At 40.9% G+C, this 19,140-nt stretch overlaps 2 protein-coding genes across 5 annotated transcripts in view; both read right to left on the minus strand.

Moving 5' to 3' along the window:
- The window catches only part of LOC123516053 (synaptosomal-associated protein 29-like), a 29,917-nt gene extending 26,209 nt beyond the window's left edge, over window positions 1-3,708 (minus strand). Inside the window, exon 1 of the mRNA XM_045275073.1 lies at window positions 3,478-3,708. Within this exon, the coding sequence (XP_045131008.1) occupies window positions 3,478-3,559 (82 nt within the window). The 5' untranslated portion in view covers window positions 3,560-3,708. The remainder of the gene's footprint in view (window positions 1-3,477) is intronic.
- A 2,109-nt stretch (window positions 3,709-5,817) lies between these two features.
- LOC123516045 (protein fem-1 homolog C-like) overlaps window positions 5,818-19,140 on the minus strand; it is a 119,858-nt gene continuing 106,535 nt past the window's right edge. For all 4 annotated transcript variants that reach the window (XM_045275054.1, XM_045275053.1, XM_045275055.1 and 1 more), the window contains exons 3-6: window positions 13,472-13,672; window positions 12,632-12,850; window positions 11,915-12,104; window positions 5,818-10,494 (exon numbers count right to left, since the gene is read on the minus strand). In XM_045275054.1, the coding sequence (XP_045130989.1) occupies window positions 9,408-10,494; window positions 11,915-12,104; window positions 12,632-12,850; window positions 13,472-13,672 (1,697 nt within the window). In that variant the 3' untranslated portion in view covers window positions 5,818-9,407. The remainder of the gene's footprint in view (window positions 10,495-11,914; window positions 12,105-12,631; window positions 12,851-13,471; window positions 13,673-19,140) is intronic.

The following is a 19,140-nucleotide window of genomic DNA, read 5'->3' on the forward strand; positions in this document are numbered from 1 at the left end:
CTGACACAAGGGTTAACAAAGAGACTGTTTCCCCTCCGATCTTTCAATCCATGATGGAATACATTGCCCAGTGTTTTCCGTAGGCTCTTGGATATGTGGAAGGATCTCATTGCCCAGTGCCCCCAGGGGAAGTCAGGATGGTGGAGGATAAACGCATCCACTTTACCAGGGCACAGCCAATGGACTTTTCTCTACAGGCCGCCACCAAAGCTCTTCGTTGTGCTAATGAAGGCTCCCGGCCATCACTTGCTCGCTACCCTTCCGGTCGGTACAGGAGGATCAATGGGGTCAGTGGACATGAGTTTGCTGAGAAAGCAGCCAAACTCAACACAGACTTAGCCCTCGCCCTCACCACTAAGGGTAAAGACCCGCAGGTGGTGGTACAGCATGCAGATATGTCTCGCCTGTAAGGTATCTTAGCATGCCAACGTGAGGCAAAGAATTTTCTGTTTTGGGCTATTGGCGCCTTTTACAGACTGGTTTCCTCTTTACAACCAGATCAGGAGAAGCTCTTAGCTGACCAACTGTTCCGCAGCATTGTTTGCCATGGTGGATACAGCTCAAGATTCGGCTTTCGCTCTAACTAATGTCAAGGTCATGAGACGGGAGGCGATTCTCTCTCACCTTCCCCCTGTTTTTAAGACTGCTACCAAGGTTGATCTCAGGAAGTCAGCTATTGACTCGGCCTTCCTCTTCGATGAGGACAAAGTTAAAGAAGCTCTTCGGGTGGCAGATAAGGCTGCTTCCATCTCTTTCCAGCAAGCAGCAGCTCGGGCACTGGTTAAGCCAAGGCCAGCTACTGGCACCCCAATGGTGGATCGTGGTTCTTGCCCAGCGCCCACTGGTGATACTTCTCACCGGACTTCGCTTTCCACAAGGCGCATAGACCCGGCCTCTCGTTTAAGAACACCGCAACATCAGAGGTCTTCCTCTAGTCTTCCTTCTGCTTCTCGCCCTAAGAAGATGGGGAAGTTTTTTCGGAAGTAGATCAGCCGCCTTCCCAGATTCCAGTAGGAGGTTGCATGGCCAAGAATCTAGACAGTTGGATGGCAATTGGAGCAGAGGCATGGGTTCTCTCCATCCTCCATGAAGGTTACAAGATCCCTTTCACATCTCTTCCACCAGTCACCTCGGCACCTTTGGGGTTTCGTTCTTACCCCCCGGGTTCCGAGTAGGGCAAGGCACTAGAATCCGAGGTCCAACATCTGTTGACAAAGGGAGCAATAGAGGAGACATCTGCAAAACCAGGTTTTTACAGTCACCTATTTGTAGTGCCCAAGAATACAGGAGGCTTTCACCCAATCCTCGATTTATCCACGCTGAATCGTTATGTGACTACCACTCCCTTCAGGATAGAAACAGTGAGGACGGTTATGTCCGCCATCCACTGACACGACTGGATGACTGCCATCGATCTCCGGGATGCTTATTTTCAGATCCCAGTCCATCCAGACAGCCGCAAGTATCTTCGCTTTATATGGAGAGGGCGTCACTTCCAGTTCAGGGTTCTTTGTTTTGGCCTCTCCACGGCCCCTCAAGTTTTTACCAGGATGATGGGTCCAGTTTCAGTGGCTTCATATCAACAGGGAATTCGCCTCCTCCGTTACTTAGATGACTGGCTACTGTTAGCTCACTTGGAACAGACGGCACTCGAGGCAACCAGATACCTTCTACGTCTGTGTGCATCACTGGGAATCCAGGTAAACTGGGAAAAGTCATCGCTTACACCCTCCCAGACAAGGATTTATTTGGGGATGGAGATTCGCTCTCCTCTTTTGAAGGTTTTCCCGACACAACAACGCCTAGAGAATCTACAACATCAAATCAAGACTTTCCTAAGTGTTCAGTCCCCTCCAGCAAAGGCTTGGTTAACCCTCTTAGGCCACATGTCCTCTCTGCTGTATCTAATTCCTGGGGCAAGACAGAGGATGCGCAGCCTTCAATTTCGCCTTTCCCAATTCTGGGATCGACAGTCTGACGGAGACGACCTACCAGTTACTTGGGACTTCGAAATCCCACACCACAACTTCCTCCCTGTATATTCCTTGGTCTCGCCTCACCCATGGCGAGTATCCGGGAATTTTGTCACATGTTGTGATGTAGCTTTTGTCAAGGAAGGTCTCTACAGCCACTACTACATCCACCTGATGTCTGAGGATGAATGTGTGTGTTAGTTCTCCCACGTTTGTCCTAAATCCCCTCACGTTAGCTGAGAGGACCATGATACTGCTGGCGTCCATGATACCTATCAGGCAGCTATTTGTGGGGGAAGATGGGGCTGGACCCAGGGCGTGGTAGACACAAAACTTGTTGACAGTCATGGGTACACTTACAACAACAAAAAATTGGCAATCAGATGTAACTTACTGGCAGTGTACTGTTCAACCTAAAAGTAACTTGTTCAAGGCATAAGCAACTCAGAGAAATGGATAATTTGTAAAGAATAACTTATGTTACAATCATCCACCACCAACAGGCTTCGCTACTGCCACTATAGTAACATTACAGGTAAAGAAACTGGCAGCATAAGACCTGTTTAATCCAGCATCTGCTATAGTGGATGGTGTTCTTCTACAAGAGATAGGAAATACACCATGCCCTACTCTGCCTAAGCCAGAGCATTTGGCAAGAACAGCAAACAGACAGAGACAAAATTTATTACCGATAGAGCCTAAAACCTGAATTTTTAACTCAATGCATCTCATATTCCTGATGACTTTCTTAGAAGTAACATATTGGTTCATGAATGCTATCACTTGGTTAGGTTTAGGTTAGGGTTAGGTTAGTGTTGGGGGGGGATCTAGGGGGGTGCAACACCCCCGGTTAGGTAAGGTCACATTAGGTTAGGTTTATGTTAGGGTTAGGTTAGTGTTGTAGGGGGGTCCGGGGGGCTAGTTAGGTTACGTTAGGTTAGGTTTATATTTGGGTTAGGTTAATGTTGTAGAGGGGTTCCGGGGGGGCACAGCCTCCCCCGGTTAGGTTAGGTTTTTGTCCTTAGATTTTTTTTGGATCGCCATATCTCGCCTCTTTTGGCTCCCCCCCAAAAACCCCCGATTCCCCACAATCCCCCAAGCTTGTTGGGGGGGAGAAGGGGGGAGGGGAGAGGAAAGGGGGGAGCAGTGGTTCTGTAGTTTTACCGGGTTAGGTTAGTGTCCTCGAGGGGTGGGGGGCGGGGGGGCGCATCCCCACCAGCCAAGAATACGTTAAGTTAGTGTCCTAGAGGGGGAAGGTTATGTTATGTAAAACTGCCCTGCATTTAGGGGTATTTTCCAAGATTTGGAAAAATTTCCTTAGATTTTTCAGTCTATATATCACTAAAATATGCCTCCCCCCGCCTTAAAACCCCCGATTCCCCACAAGCCCCCAAGCTTGCTGGGACTGGGGAGGCATGACATAAGAATATATAAGGAGGTGCTATTGGTAAGATTTACCGAGCCTTTTTGTTTAGTTAACACTGGTTAATGTGTTTCTACTTACCTCTCGTCATCCCATCGTTATCATTGAAGGAAAAATTAGAATTGTTATCATCTAAGCCAAATTTTCTCGATCCAGAAGCCATTTGGAACTTGTTTATGCTCACACAGGTGACACAGAACACTTATAAAGACTGGCAAAGGAAAGCAACACAACGATATGGAGGAAGGACTCTTGAATCTAGAAGCACTCTTTGTTTACTAAGTTCGGTCAGCTGATCATGACTAAAGCTGAGCGACGGACGTATAACAAATCGGAATGTTGGAAGTACGTACTACAAGCTATAAGTACCTATCTAGGTATTAGTAGGTAATCCACTACGTGATATTTTATACGTTCCTGGATAATGTTTGACTTTTTTACCAGTCCTTAATCACGCCAGTAATTTAATTTTTTATCTATTTTTTTTTTAATGATGAGTTTGATATGAATTTGACACATTTTTGACGAAAATGGATATCATTTAATTTTCCTATTACCTAATCCATGTTCGACCTAAGAGTAAGGAGGATTACGTACCTAGAAAAAGAAAAGGCTGTCTGACACAAGAATGAAGTCCAAATCGAATTGATCATAAAAACTCAGAAAAAAAGTCAAATCACCACGATAATGTTAAATGTGTCCTTCATTTCTCTTAATTGAGGATAAAGACTGAATAATTATACCACTATGCCTAAGCATTGTTCGTCTGAACCGCGGCGTGTTGAACTACTCCCACTTAATTACTAAAGAATATGAGGGTCTGTTTGAAAGTTATATGTCCGAGCCAAGGAAGCAAAGATACCAGTATTATTAACATGAGGGATGGAGCCATTCCACATGATTCCAGTTCCAACCCAGACAGACAGCCACAAGAGACAGCAACACCTCTCAAACTCTCAGACGTCAGCTCGAAACATGTAAACGAAACATTCCCGGATGCCCATGGTTTTATTGGCATACTGTGCTACAAGTTACGAACAAAATGTGTACGATGAAAAGCTCGCACTGAATTGAAGATGCATTTTTTTTTTTTTTTTTTTTACATAGGGAAAAGAAAAATAAAGGCCAACTTGAGTGTTGGCTCTCTAAAAGGTGGAAAAGCGTCAGCCAAAACTTGAGCCCTAAAGATGTTACAAAGCATATCATTTTTTTTTTCTTTTAGAATACCTTTACTAATCGAAAATCCACTAGTGTGTTTAGAAACGAGATTAAGCTGACACTGCCGGTCGGCGTTTACTTTGTAAGAAAATGTGGTCATTTGTGGTGCAAAGCAAATATATATATATATATATATATATATATATATATATATATATATATATATATATATATATATATATATATATATATATATATATATATATATATATATATATATATATATATATATATATATATATATATATATATATATATATATATATATATATATATACACACACACACACGCCGGGTAGCTCAGTGGTTAGAGCGCTAGCTTCACAAGCCAGAGGACCGGGGTTCGATTCCCCGGCCGGGTGGAGATATTTGGGTGTCTCCTTTCACGTGTAGCCCTTGTTCACCTAGCAGTGAGTAGATACGGGATGTAAATCGAGGAGTTGTGACCTTGTTGTCCCGGTGTGTGGTGTGTGCCTGGTCTCAGGCCTATCCGAAGATCGGAAATAATGAGCTCGTTCCGTAGGGTAACGTCTGGCTGTCTCGTCAGAGACTGCAGCAGATCAAACAGTGAAACACACACCGCGTAGTGTAGTGGTTAGCACGCTCGACTCACAATCGAGAGGGTCCGGGTTCGAATCCCGGAGGCGGCGAGGCAAATGTGTGGCTCCTGTTCACCTAGTAGGTAAGGAATGTAACTCGAGGGGTTGTGGCCTCGCTTTCCCGGTGTGTGGAGTGTGTTGTGGTCTCAGTCCTACCCGAAGATCGGTCTATGAGCTCTGAGCTCGCTCCGTAATGGGAAGACTGGCTGGGTGACCAGCTGACGACCGACGTGAATTACACACACACACACCGTTATAATGGAGTGGCTGAAGTCGTAGCTGTATGGCGGAAAACCCGTAAGATTAAAGAACGCGGGCACGACGGTAAATAAAGGAGTGCACACATAAACGCAGGTTTTGAGTGAAAATAAAGATATAGTAGGAGGAAACAGAAAAGTGACACCACAGTTGTTTCAAATATCTGTATTATTGAGGAAAAGATGAAATTCATCAAAAGTGGAGCTTTACAGATTGAAAATCAAATCCAAAATCACGTACGAATGTTGCAAAGTTAATGAAAAGTTGAGTTTGATATCAAAACATTTATAGGATTGATACTGGTAGAGCAGTCTGCCCAGAGGACATATGTAAATCAAAATATCTGTTTCATTTAGAAAATTTATTAATGCATGTCACTGTCATCACTGCCATCATTATCTAAAGAAGGCTTGCTTGCAGCTGTCTTGAAATTCAATTTCCTTTTTACTCTGTTCTTTTTAAGCATTACACATCATACACAACCACAGAACACTATTCTTTAAGGCTAACCAACCAGTTTGATTTATTCCTGACAAGAATTGCTGCAGAAAGACAAATGAACCACTGAATCATGAACACCAGACATGTCTTCACTGCTGACATCACTGAGCAATTACATCACAATCAATATCATAAAAGTGGTAAAAGTGACTCATTAAGTAAATAACAACCATGTTTGATAGCACTGAGGGCCAATACTGTAACATACATGAAACACATTTTTCAAGATTGTCCAGTAATATTTGAAGCTCAAGGCAAGAGCAGGAGGAAGATTGGTTGTTTAAATCTGTTCTCTTTTGAAAGATTAAAATTTCACATAATTTTGTATCCATGGATCCAGTCACATAAGCAGAACCTTTGTCAAATTTCAGTTTTCCAGAGAGAGAGAGAGAGAGAGAGAGAGAGAGAGAGAGAGAGAGAGAGAGAGAGAGAGAGAGAGAGAGAGAGAGAGAGAGAGAGAGAGAGAGAGAGAGAGAGAGAGAGAGAGAATCAATAGTGTAATTCCATGTCCCAGACCTTTCAAATTTAATTTCAGTTAAATATTTTAACTTTAGTTATGCAATAATTTTTACACCAAGCAGGGTGCATGCTCTCAAAAGTACCAATGAAAAAGAAAGCTTAATACTTAATAACTGGAGAAAAAAATTCATATTATACTAGTAAATAGTCAGCTTCTTGCACTATATATGCTGTAATTTGGTTGATGCTTCTTTTGCCGTTATACTACTATTTTCTCCACACGATCTGGAGTTTAAGTCACTTCCTTTTTTGAACCAATTGTTATGAAATGTATATATATATATATATATATATATATATATATATATATATATATATATATATATATATATATATATATATATAGTAAAAGCTGGAATCCAACAATGAGGTTTTGCAATACTTGATTTAAATTAGAAAAATTCTGATAAAAGATGCAAAATTTTATGAAACATGAATTATGTAAAATAAGTACCACTACATGACCACAAAGGAACAATTTAAACTATCCCTTGAATTAGTCAGTACCCAAAGCTATCAGTTCACCCTACTGTAGATGGTGACTTGGGGGCTACTTCTGGAGAGACCAGCTCATTGTGGCAAAGCAAACACATACACCAATACAAAAGAGGTCAGTCATCCACTTGCTGAGTGGGCCATAACTTTGGGTTTTGACTATACAAGTGTGTTGCATCTTCAGATGCAGACTTCACAAATGATCTTTTAGAATATCAACTTACAGTATGTGATACAAACATAAGTCACACACAATTACATATTTCAAATACTAATGTTTAAGGATCCGATTCATAGTTAATGGTGATGATTGCCTCACATAATTTTAGCCATGACATGATCTGCTTATACATAATATATCTATGAATTATTTAAAAATTTACAACAAATGTTCAACATTTGGCATTTAAAAATCAGCTTCAAATTGTACTGGACATGACAAAATGCCGTATTACACAGGACAGCCTCACCACCCCCAAGGCAAGGCAAGGCAGTGCCACACCACAGGTTCACTCAAACATCTGAGTGTCAAGCAAACACAGTGGAAATGGTTATAAAAGCACACAACCACATTTCAGGGAGGGCAGGGCTTAGGCATCTTACAACATTTTCATTCTTGTAAAAATTTGTAAATTTCAGCCCAGTAGCATGACTCATTGTAATTCCTGGCTCTAAGTATTTACTGATGTAATGATGAAATGCTAACTGTAGTATGGTACACATGCATCAAACTTTGGTGACTGAAACTTGTCATATGCTTACAACACACCTTATGAAGAGCTTGGAAAATCTTCATTTGGATCCCTTTGATAAATAAAAAAAAAAATAATAATAATAATAATAATAAAAAAAAATAAATAAATAAAAAAAAATAATAAAAAAAAAAATAAATAAATAAATAAACAATAAAAAAAAAAAAAATAATAATAATACAGCTTGTTACATCATAGAAAACACTGAACATCAACATAAAAAATTATACATATAAGGTATCATTATTCATTCATTGTTTCTTGCGAACCAAATTAATAATAAAAAATTAAATAAAACTGAAGATTTTTTTTTCTGGAAAGATGGTTGTTTAAGTCAACATATTCTTCTGCACTGATTTGTCTAGAAAGCACCTCAGGATTACTGTGAGGACTCCTGACAGCACACAGGAGCACTGATGGTCGCTGGTCTGATTGAGCAGGAAACAACAGATCCTGTATCATAGTGCTACCCAACACAGTACCTCACAACACAGATTCGGGAATTAATGACTGAATCGGTATTTCATGTATAAAACTGTCATTCTACTTCTATAAGAAAAATGCAAGAAAAATATAGTATCACAGATGAACCCCACAATAGGAATTTAGGCTTTGCTGTTCAGGTTGCTCTTCATTACGGGTGACTTGAAAAGTTGATTAGCTGAATGATAACATGGTCATACATAAGTGAATATCATGCAGTTCTATGGCAATGAATTCCTCACACTACACAGACAAGAAGGGTTATTCATTTCACTTAGAGAGAAAAAAATCTAGCAAATTTGGTGTTCTCTTTAAAAAAAGTTTCCTAGAGAATAAAAGACAAATTTGGGTATATTTTTTGTAAATATTCAATGTAAAGAATGAATTCCATTCTTGCTGTCATCTGAAGTGACTGACCATAAAGATAGTTTTCTCTATGGAATACTGCATCCACTATGTTACCATGGAGAAAGTACTTATGATAGTGATATTCAAATAGTCTGGTGGAAGAGAAATGCTATAGCTGCTTTGATGCTGTGCTTTGTAGTAAAATACAAGAGTAAAATACACTATTATTTCTTCCATAATAGTCAAGTAAATATGTATTACATTTAAAATACATTATGCAATGAAGTTTCCTCAAAACACACATCATAGCACCTGGTGCATTCTGCACATAATCACTTCCAACTTTGCCTTACAAAGCTGGAATGACATCTCCCCTGAGCCACTGCCCACCCTCAAACCTCTCAACAATCACATTATGGACAATTCTCAGCAAAGATACAAAGTTTGTGGGTGACAAACAATATAAGTCTTAAAAAATAATAGTTTAGCTTTTAGCCCTGTTACCAAGACTACAGGTGGGGTGCATTTGACAGTTATGAGCACAAAAAGAAATACACAATAAACTGTTAAGAATATTTCCATTCTGCTATGTCAGGAGGCCTCTAAGGCAGGTGACAGCCAAGAGGGGCCACCAACCGTGCCAGTGACACAGGTGCTGGGCCACTTACAATATAATGCCATTTGGAGATGACGCCACACATCTTCCAATTCATCATGGCTACATATGCCTTTACTCAAATGTAAAGATTATTATTGTCATTATGTATAAAATGTACACATGCTTATCCACTATAATTATGTACATGGAGTGGTGCCACCGATCTATTTAGAGCCGAGATCAGTGTTGGTCAACAAAGTGTGACAGACGAGGATGTAATGTATTTTCATAGAGGAGGCCATGGCGTCGCAGCGTTGCAGCGGCGAGGCACTGGAGGGAGGTGTGTTGCAGGGGATTGATCAGCTGGTGGAGGCGCTGACCCCTGGATGCCCTGATGGAGGCAAAACTCTGTCCTGAACGGTTGAGGGTGTCGAGGTGAGCGCCAGCTGAGAGCAAGGCCATGAGGAGGTCACGGCGGCACTGCTTGTTGCTGGCCAGGGTGTGGAGGGGTGTGTTGCCCTGGTGATCAGTGGCACAAGGGTCAGCACCCACTTCCAGCAGGAGAGAGACCACTTCTGCACTTGGAAAGGTGCAGATGGGAAACCTCCCAATGGTGGCTGAGGAGTCCCGGGAGCAAGCAAGGTGGAGTGGAGTGACACCTCCAGACCCACGTGGATCCAACCGGACCAGATCATACACTGCTTTTCTCATAGCATGGCACTGCAAGGGTGTCAAGCTCGGTCCTAGTTTGGTGAGGAGGCATACCAGGTGCATTGTGATTACCAGTGTGCGGTGGAAATAGGTGGTATCTCGCTCCCCACCACCACTTGCCAGCATGCCTCCATAGCTAGTGACACCCTTATTGAGTTGAGACATGCCCACCTCTACCTCTCTTAAACACTTTTCAAACACACGCATCATATCGCAGAAGTTGACCACTGGTACCCTCCTTCCCCGGTTCTTGGCTTCGCTCATCATGAATGAAAACAGTTCTGCAAAGGACACAAATGAGCTTTGGGTCATGGGGCTCAGGGGCTCTAAGATCTTTTGCTGCATGTCCAGAGCATACATCCAAAGGGTAATGCAGCGGTCAAAGTTGCCAGTGTCTGCATATACAGCACCTCGATACCGAATGTAATAGCTGGTGTCTGGATGTGCAGGTCCCAGAATCCTCTCACGTACCAACAGTGCTTGCATCCTCATCTCATCTGGGTCTGAGATGATTTCTTCTAGTTGATGTAGTGTCATGACTTCTATAGAGTTTTCATAAGCAGCAATAGGAGACTGTTGTACTGGCTTTGGGTAGATCATTTCTCCATTATCATATCTGCAATGCATCATCCGATAAATATGTCATACTATGTATGTATACTATACTTGTTGAGCTGATGTACCCAATTTTACAACTGGGACAACAAAATTTATGCACTATGTTAGAGCTCAAGGGATCAGGTAGCCTGTCCTTATGTCTAAACAGAGATCCAATAGTATTTGTATTTACAAAAATAAATCTAAAGGTTAAATATGGAACCTTTAGATTTATTTTTGTTAACACAAATACTATTGGATCTCTGTTTAGACATAAAGACAGGCTATCTGATTCCTTGAGCTCTAACATAGTATATAAATTTTGTTGTCCTACTTGTAAAACTGGGTACATTAGCTCAACAACTGCTGAAACTTGAAATTACGTATGTGTGAGCACAAGGGTATCTCATTTAGAATAGGCAAACATATCTCAAATCCAGACTTATCTGTCATAAGAAAACACTCAAGAGAGTTAGATCATGCTTTTTGGGAAAAGGATTTAAAAATTCTGAATAAAGCTAAGACATTATCTGAACTGAAAATTGCTGAATCACTTTGTGTTTATAAATATAAGCCTAAACTTAATAGTTAAGAAACATCCATACAATTAACTGTAATTCCATAGTTTCATACCCACGTCACATCAATTTTTGTTTTCTTTTAGGCTCTCTGGTTTTTATTTTCTTAACTAATGTTTTTTACAGTTTTTATTAGCTTTTATAAAGTAACCCCCTTATTTTACTTTGTACAAATGACTAGGGAATTAAAATGTACTTTTATTAGAATTGTGTGGATCAGGCAGATGTGATAGATGTCGGTGCTAGGACTAGGGTAAATAAAAGATTTTGTTGTCCAGGACCTCTTTGTCCCAAAAATCTTTGGAGGGTGAAAAAATTTCCCTCAATCATTCTATGCAAGTGTTTCAGTGTCTGAAGATGGGATTATGTTTGTCCCCAAATGTCACAAGAGTTTAAATAGAAATGGTGATTTTACTGTGACTTTTCTTCAACCTCTCTCTCTCTCTCTCTCTCTCTCTCTCTCTCTCTCTCTCTCTCTCTCTATATATATATATATATATATATATATATATATATATATATATATATATATATATATATATATATATATATATATATATATAATCATGATGAGGTGATACCAACATCTCTTACTAAAAACAAATCCAAAAGTGTATGTAAATGATAGTGGGAAATTATCATGCTATCTACCACACAATTACTGAAATCGATCAAATAAATGTAAAAATAGGCATGTGTAAGAGGTATGAGAACTAGAGTACACACAAATCCACACCTGTATAAGTGCCCCCTCCTCCCAAAGAAAAAAGGAAATAAAAAAGAAAGATAAATATATAAACAAATGACATAATTTGATAAAACTAGGAAACATTTCTGCACCAAATAGTCTCACCAACTCACCTCTCAGACATGGCCATCTTCCAGAACCTAAGAGCTCCAAGCATGTCTCTCTTTTTGTCAACATATGTAGCACCGAGTAATTCCAAGGCATCTATTTTGTCTTTGCGGGAGACCAGGTCTGTCCGTGAGATTAGGTACTCTACGATGTGTGTGTGGCCCGTGACACTGGCTGCTAGCAATGGTGTCATCCCTGAAATGATAGCATCAACGTCAATATTGAATGGATGACTTTTCATTTTCTTCAGATGAAATGTTTTCATGAGATATAAAGGAGGTAGGAGAGAGAGAGAGAGAGAGAGAGAGAGAGAGAGAGAGAGAGAGAGAGAGAGAGAGAGAGAGAGAGAGAGAGAGAGAGAGAGAGAGAGAGAGAGAAAGCACAATTTCTATTCTATGTATACAAATGAGAAGCCATATTTATTAAAAAAACAAAATAATAATAATAGAATAATCTAGCTTTTCGTTAATAATGTACAGATTCTTATAAATGATATTTTTAGCAAATATTTACTCTTGCCCTTTATCAACATATCTTGGCACACTTCATACTTTTAGAAATACTCATTACAATTGTAATATTTCAATGTGTGTAAAGCATGTATATATACAATGTATACATTAATTGTACATTCATACTCATATTACTACACACACATACATACATATACTGCAAGTCAATAGAAAGCACTTGATTTTTGGTACTTTAGAGTTTGAACTCACCATAAGAATCTACATCCATTTTAGCATTGTGGTCTAATAGCAGCTTCATTATGTCCAGAGAACCTGACTCCGCACAATCATGTAGCGCAGTGTTTCCTTTTACACTCTTGCGGTTCACATTAGCAGTAATTTCTATGAGGTATTTGGCAATATCGAAGTGGCCCTTGTAGCATGCAATCATAAGACACGTGTGGCCATGGCGATTGGCAACCTCGATGTCTGAAAAGTGCAATGGAATAAGTATGGCTGATGGAAAGATGTATCTGCAGAGCATGCAGCATATTATTTCAGTCAATAATGAAATGTATTGAAGAAATTATCATAATTATCAGAGTACTGCTGTATGAAAAAATATTCATGAATTGAAAGCAACATAACATCAAATAAAGATGAAAATTAAGGTTGATTCATGATAAACATATAAAAATAAGCAAGGAAGGAGTATTACAAATTGAAATTAAATAAGGTAAATATTTAATGGGAGTGGTAATGTACTAAATACATTCTTGCATCGTCAACAAAATGCTGATACATAAAATTATTTGAGTAACTGCTATTTTCACACAATGAAGACTGGAGGTAATCATAAGCTACTGAGACACAATCATGCAATGTGGAATAGAAGTTTCTTCTCACAAAATAACAAAATAAATACTGCAAAACCATTTTAGTATAAAATTTTCCCAGCCTTCCTGTTTTGGCCACTCTGATATATGTTGGAGTCAACACAAAATAGACTTGGAGGGCAAGGAAACAAACACAACAAACATATGGTTGTAATCTATGATTTGCATCAATCTAAAGTCTAAACTGATAATTCATCAGACTTTGCCTTCTCACCTGAATTATGTTCCACTAGATACTTGACGATCTCAAAGTGACCGTCAAAGCAAGCTGCTCTGAGGGGGGTGGAGTTGGTCTTTGTGGTGGCATTGACATTGGCGCCCTTCTCCAACAGGTAGGACACAACGTCGAGGTGGCCAGCTGCTGCGGCGCACCATAGTGGGGGGGCTCCATCTATGGTCTCGCCATCAAACACAACTGCAAAAATAAAGTTTGCTATCAAACCTCAAGAAGAATTTAACATTAGCATTACTGGGCAGTTATCATTAATCAACAATGTCTAAGAAAGCGACCACCTCTGTAACAGCTACTACGCACTTCTACATCTCGCTAAGTAAAGTGCCACGTCATGTGGTAAAATTTAGTATAAATATATAAATCTCAACATTAAATACATACAGGACCAGCAGTTCACACAACTATTCTTAAATTATTTTCACCATTGTTCCATTAACCAATATACCATGAGCAGCAGTTGACGGCACATTCAAAGACTAATACAGTGACGTACTTACAAGGAAAGTAAATAAGAGCAGTAGACTATAAGCCAAAGGGAAATAATAACATCTGTTGCACTCTTTTTAGTTATCCTTATACAAGAAGTGTGATGTAAACCTGATTAAATTGACCATCCCAAATGGAGATTAAAAAATTTCTACGGAACTCCAGTAATTAAACTTATATACTGGTAATGTATTTATGTGTGAAGTGGGCAATAATTGACTAACGCTACCAACAGCACGGTAAGTTCCATCACCCGGCAGGCCAACAGGTCATCACTAGCAGACCCACTCACTTTACATCATCAGTCATCACCACTGATGACAAGCATCATGTTCATTGATTTACTGATGGTCAATAACACCACTTCTCAATATCTGCCCCAGTTCTTGTTCCTAAAGCTTGGCGTCCTCTTTGCGCAGTACCTAATCGTATAACATGCTTACATTTATTATTACTATTATTATTTTTTTTTTTGTGTTGTGTTGTGTTGTCTGATGTCTTCACTGATTTCACAGTAATGGTTGCACCCAAAATAGCAACATTGTTTTTGTTCTTCAGTATGTATTCACATTTGAGGGAATAAAGTGAGAATGTTCCAATGATTAAATAAATAATCGAAAATACAAGTGAATGAAAAAAAAAAAAAAAAAAAAAATGTGGGTGCGTGCGTGTGTGCGCGCGGGTATTTTACCCAATATCAATCGTCACAGCATTTCTTTCTCTCTCTCTCTCTCTCTCTCTCTCTCTCTCTCTCTCTCTCTCTCAGCATATACCACGCACTGTCTCTCTTGTGTGCACTTGACCCGCAAGGTTAAAGTGTGCCTTATGTTTTGTTTAGCTTTGTAAATTCAACTGATTTATTCTCTTGTATCCAGGTCACGGTATGTATGTCCACCGACACACACACACACACACACACACACAGTCGGGCAACATAACGAGCACTGGTGTAATCACAGAGTCCTCATCGATCCATCGCCATCCAAGCTGGGCCATCTAGCGCCAGGACGCCACTCAGCTGATGGACCAAGGGAGCTATAGGAAACTCGACGGTGGGACGCGCCTTGCTCACTTGTGCTGTTATTCTGAAAATTTTAGTTTTCTAACCCAGACCATTTCTAAAGAACACTAAGATGATTAGGTGGATTCTCATGAATGTTTCTCCTATTATCAAAGTGCAAATCTTGTTGATCTGTCATTACAGTCGTAAGAAATATTCTTAAAAACCCATGTAAACCTTTTGAAGGTATAGGGGGAAGCGGCGCAGAAGCGTTTCCGAATATTATGCTCCTTGGCTTACGTATGCTTAAATAATGTCTTTGCCGTGTGTGTGTGTGTGTGTGTGTGTGTGTGTGTGTGTGTGTGTGTGTGTGTGTGTGTGTGTGTGTGTGTGTGTGTGCATGAAGGCAAAAATAGCACATCCCCGTAGTATCTTCAGCGTGGATAGCTGAACTGTCTTTTTTTTTTTTTTTTTTTTTACATTACAAGGGCACTGGCCAAGGGCAAACAAAGTGTTGGAAAAAAAAAAATCCCGCTGGTTGCCAGGCCCTGTTAAGATGAAAGTAGAAAGAGAAAAACAAAAAATCTAAAAGGAGGGTCCAGTTAACGTAAGAGGTGTCTTGACACTCCTCTTTTGAAAGAGTTTAAGTCATAGGCAGGTGGAAATACAGACACAGGTAGAGAGTTCCAGAGTTTACCAGTGTAGGGAATGAAGGAGTGAAGATACTGGTTAACTCTTGCATTAGGAAGATGGACAGAATAGGGATGAGAAGAAGTAGAGAGTCTTGTGCAGCGAGGCCGCAGGAGGGGAAGGCATGCAGTTAGCAAGTTCAGAAGAGCAGACAGCATGAAAACAGCGGTAGAAGACAGATAAAGATGCAACATTGCGGCGGTGACTTAAAGAATCAAGACAGTCAGTTAGAGGAGAAGAGTTGATAAGACGAAAAGCTTTAGATTCCACCTTGTTTAGTAAAGCTGTGTGTGGATCCCCCAGACATGAGAGCCATACTCCATACACGGGCGGATAAGGCCCTTGTACAGAGCAAGCAGCTGGGAGGGAGAGAAAATGGACGAAGACGCCATAGGACACCTAACTTCTTGGAAGCTGATTTAGCAAGAGTAGAGATGTGAAATTTCCAGTTTAGATTTTTAGTGAAGGATAGACCGAGTGTGTTTAATGTAGAGGAGAGGGAAGTTGAGTGTTATTGAAGAAGAGAGGATAGTTGTCTGGAAGGTTATGTCGAGTAGATAGTTGTAGAAATTGAGTTTTTGAGGCATTGAACAAAACCAGGTTTTCTCTGCCCCAATCAGAAACAAGTGAAAGATCAGAAGTTAGGCGTCCTATAGCATCTCGCCTTGAGTCATTTAATTGTTGTTGGGTTGGGCGTCTGTTGAACGCTGTTGAATAATGCAGGGTGGTATCATCAGCATAGGAGTGGATAGGGCATTGAGTCAGATTTAGGAGATCATTGATGAATAATAGAAAGAGAGTGGGTGATAGGACAGAACCCTGTGGAACACCACTGTTGATAGTTTTAGGGAAGAACAGTGACCGTCTACTACAGCAGCAATAGAACGATCGGAAAGGAAACTGGAGATGAAGGTACAGAGAGAAGGATAGAATCCGTAGGAGGGTAGTTTAGAAATTAAAGATTTGTGCCAGACTCTATCGAAGGCTTTCGATATGTCAAGGCCGACAGCAAAGGTTTCACCGAAGTCCCTAAAAGAGGATGACCAAGATTCAGTTAGGAAAGTAAGAAGATCACCAGTAGATCTGCCTTTACGGAAACCATACTGGCAATCAGAGAGAAGGTTGTGAGCTGATAGATGCCTCATTATCTTCCTATTAAGGATAGACTCAAAGGCTTTAGAAAGGCAGGAAATCAAAGCTATAGGGCGGTAGTTAGAAGGATTGGAGTGGTCACCTTTTTAGGGACAGGTTGAATGTGAGCAAACTTCCAGCAAGAAGGATAAATAGAAGTAGAGAGACACAGATGAAAGAGTTTGACCAGGCAGTGAGCGAGTTCGGAAGCACAGTTTTGAGAACAACAGGAGGGACTCCATCCGGACCGTAAGCCTTCCGAGAATCAAGGCCAGAGAGGGCCAGGAAAACGTCTTTATAAAGAATTTTAATTTTAGGGATGAAGTAGTCAGAGGGTGGAGGAGTAGGAGGAATATGCCCAGAATCATCCAAAGTTGAGTTGGTAGCAAAGGTTTGAGCGAAGAGTTCAGCTTTAGAAAAGAAGAGACAGCTGTAGAGCCATCTGGATGAAGTAAAGGAGGGAAAGACGAAGAAGTAAAGTTGTTAGAGATATTATTGGCTAGATGCCAGAAATCTCGAGAGGAGTTAGAATTGGAAAGACTTTGACATTTTCTATTGATGAAAGAGTTTTAGTAAGTTGGAGAATAGATTTGGCATGATTACGGGCAGAAATATATAGGGCATGAGTTTCAGCAGTTGGATGGCTACGGAACCGTTTGTGAGCCGCCTCTCTATCATTGACAGCACGAGAACAAGCAGAGTTAAACCAAGGCTTTTTAGCTTTAGGGTTAGAGAAAGTATGAGGAATGTATAGCTCCATGCCAGAGATAATCACCTCTGTTATGCGCTCGGCACAAAGAGAAGGATCTCTGACATGAAAACAATAATCATCCCAAGGAAATCAGAATAGTACTGCCTTAGTTCCTCCCACTTAGCAGAGTTAAAATGCCAGAAGCACCTCCGCTTAGGCGGGTCCTGAGGCTGCACTGGAGTGATAGAACTGGTAACGGAAATTAGATTGTGGTCGGAGGAGCCCAACGGAGAGGAAAGTTTAACAGAGTAAGCAGAAGGGTTGGAGGTTAGGAAAAGATCAAGAATGTTGGGCGTGTCTCCAAGGCGGTCAGGAATACGGGTAGGGAACTTCACTAGCTGCTCTAGGTCATGAAGGATAGCAAAGTTGAAGGTTTGTTCACCAGGTTGGTCAGTGAAAGAAGATGAAAGCCAAAGCTGGTGGTGAACATTGAAATCCCTAAAATGGAGATCTCAGCAAAAGGAAAGTGAGATAAGATGTGCTCCACCTTGGAAGTCAAATAGTCAAAGAATTTTACATAGTCAGAGGAATTAGGTGAGAGGTATACAGCACAGATGAATTTAGTTAGAGAGTGACATTGAAGTCTTAGCCAGATGGTAGAAAATTCTGAAGATTCAAGATTGTGGGCACGAGAGCAAGTGGTGTCGTTACGCACGTATGCGCAACATCCAGCTTTGGATTGAAAATGAGGATAGAGCAAGTAGGAGGGAACAGAAAAGGGCTGCTGTCAGTAGTCACAGACAACTGTGTTTCAGTTAGGAAGAGAAGATGAGGTTTAGTAGAGGAGAGGTGGTGTTCCACAGATTGAAAATTAGAACGAAGGCCACGAATGTTGCAGAAATTGATAGTGAAAGTATTAGATGAAGTGTCAAGACACCCAAGGTCGACAGCAGAGGGGCAGTCCGACCTGGGGACATTTATGGTCCCTCCCAGAGGGGGACTCCGAGGCAGGGCGTGGTGAAGCCATTATTAAATTTTGATTTGAAGAGAGTGTAAAAGTGTAAGGTGTTGTAGTGTAGTGTAGGAAGTAGTAGAAGTTGTCTTTAGAGGGCAGGCTGCAGCTGCTCAATTGTATAAATGAGACCACAAAGGGAACCGGGAAGAGAGGACACGGGGAATCACTCAGTCTGCAGCACTGCCTACATCCCCGTAAGTACCTCTCCTGGAGTATTCCACCGGGCGGCAGGTGACTACTGCCTACTCCATATAACGAATCTATCCCTACATTTTACACAGCCAGGAGAAAAGATCGTGCCCGTTGCCGCGCTAATTAACAGCCACTTTCTATAATTACCTGAGACCCGATACACCATCTTGAAAACTGAGCTGTAAATTGCGACGCGACAGCCAGCTCAGGGTTCATGGCCCCACCTTCTCTCTCACCCTCTCTCTCCCCTGGCCGAGGACGCCTACCCAGCCAGCCAGCTTACTGCCGCGCTTCTATAGTCCGGAGGACTTGCTCCTCTCGCGAAGAAACGGCCTCGATCGCCATCGCTTGAATGCAATGATTGGCGATTATACTAAAAGCAAAAATATATATACATGTCCCCATTAGCATATATTACGAGTGATAAACGATTGCGAGAGTAT

Source organism: Portunus trituberculatus, chromosome 40 (genome assembly GCF_017591435.1).
Source record: "Portunus trituberculatus isolate SZX2019 chromosome 40, ASM1759143v1, whole genome shotgun sequence".
NCBI classification, from domain to species: domain Eukaryota; kingdom Metazoa; phylum Arthropoda; class Malacostraca; order Decapoda; family Portunidae; genus Portunus; species Portunus trituberculatus.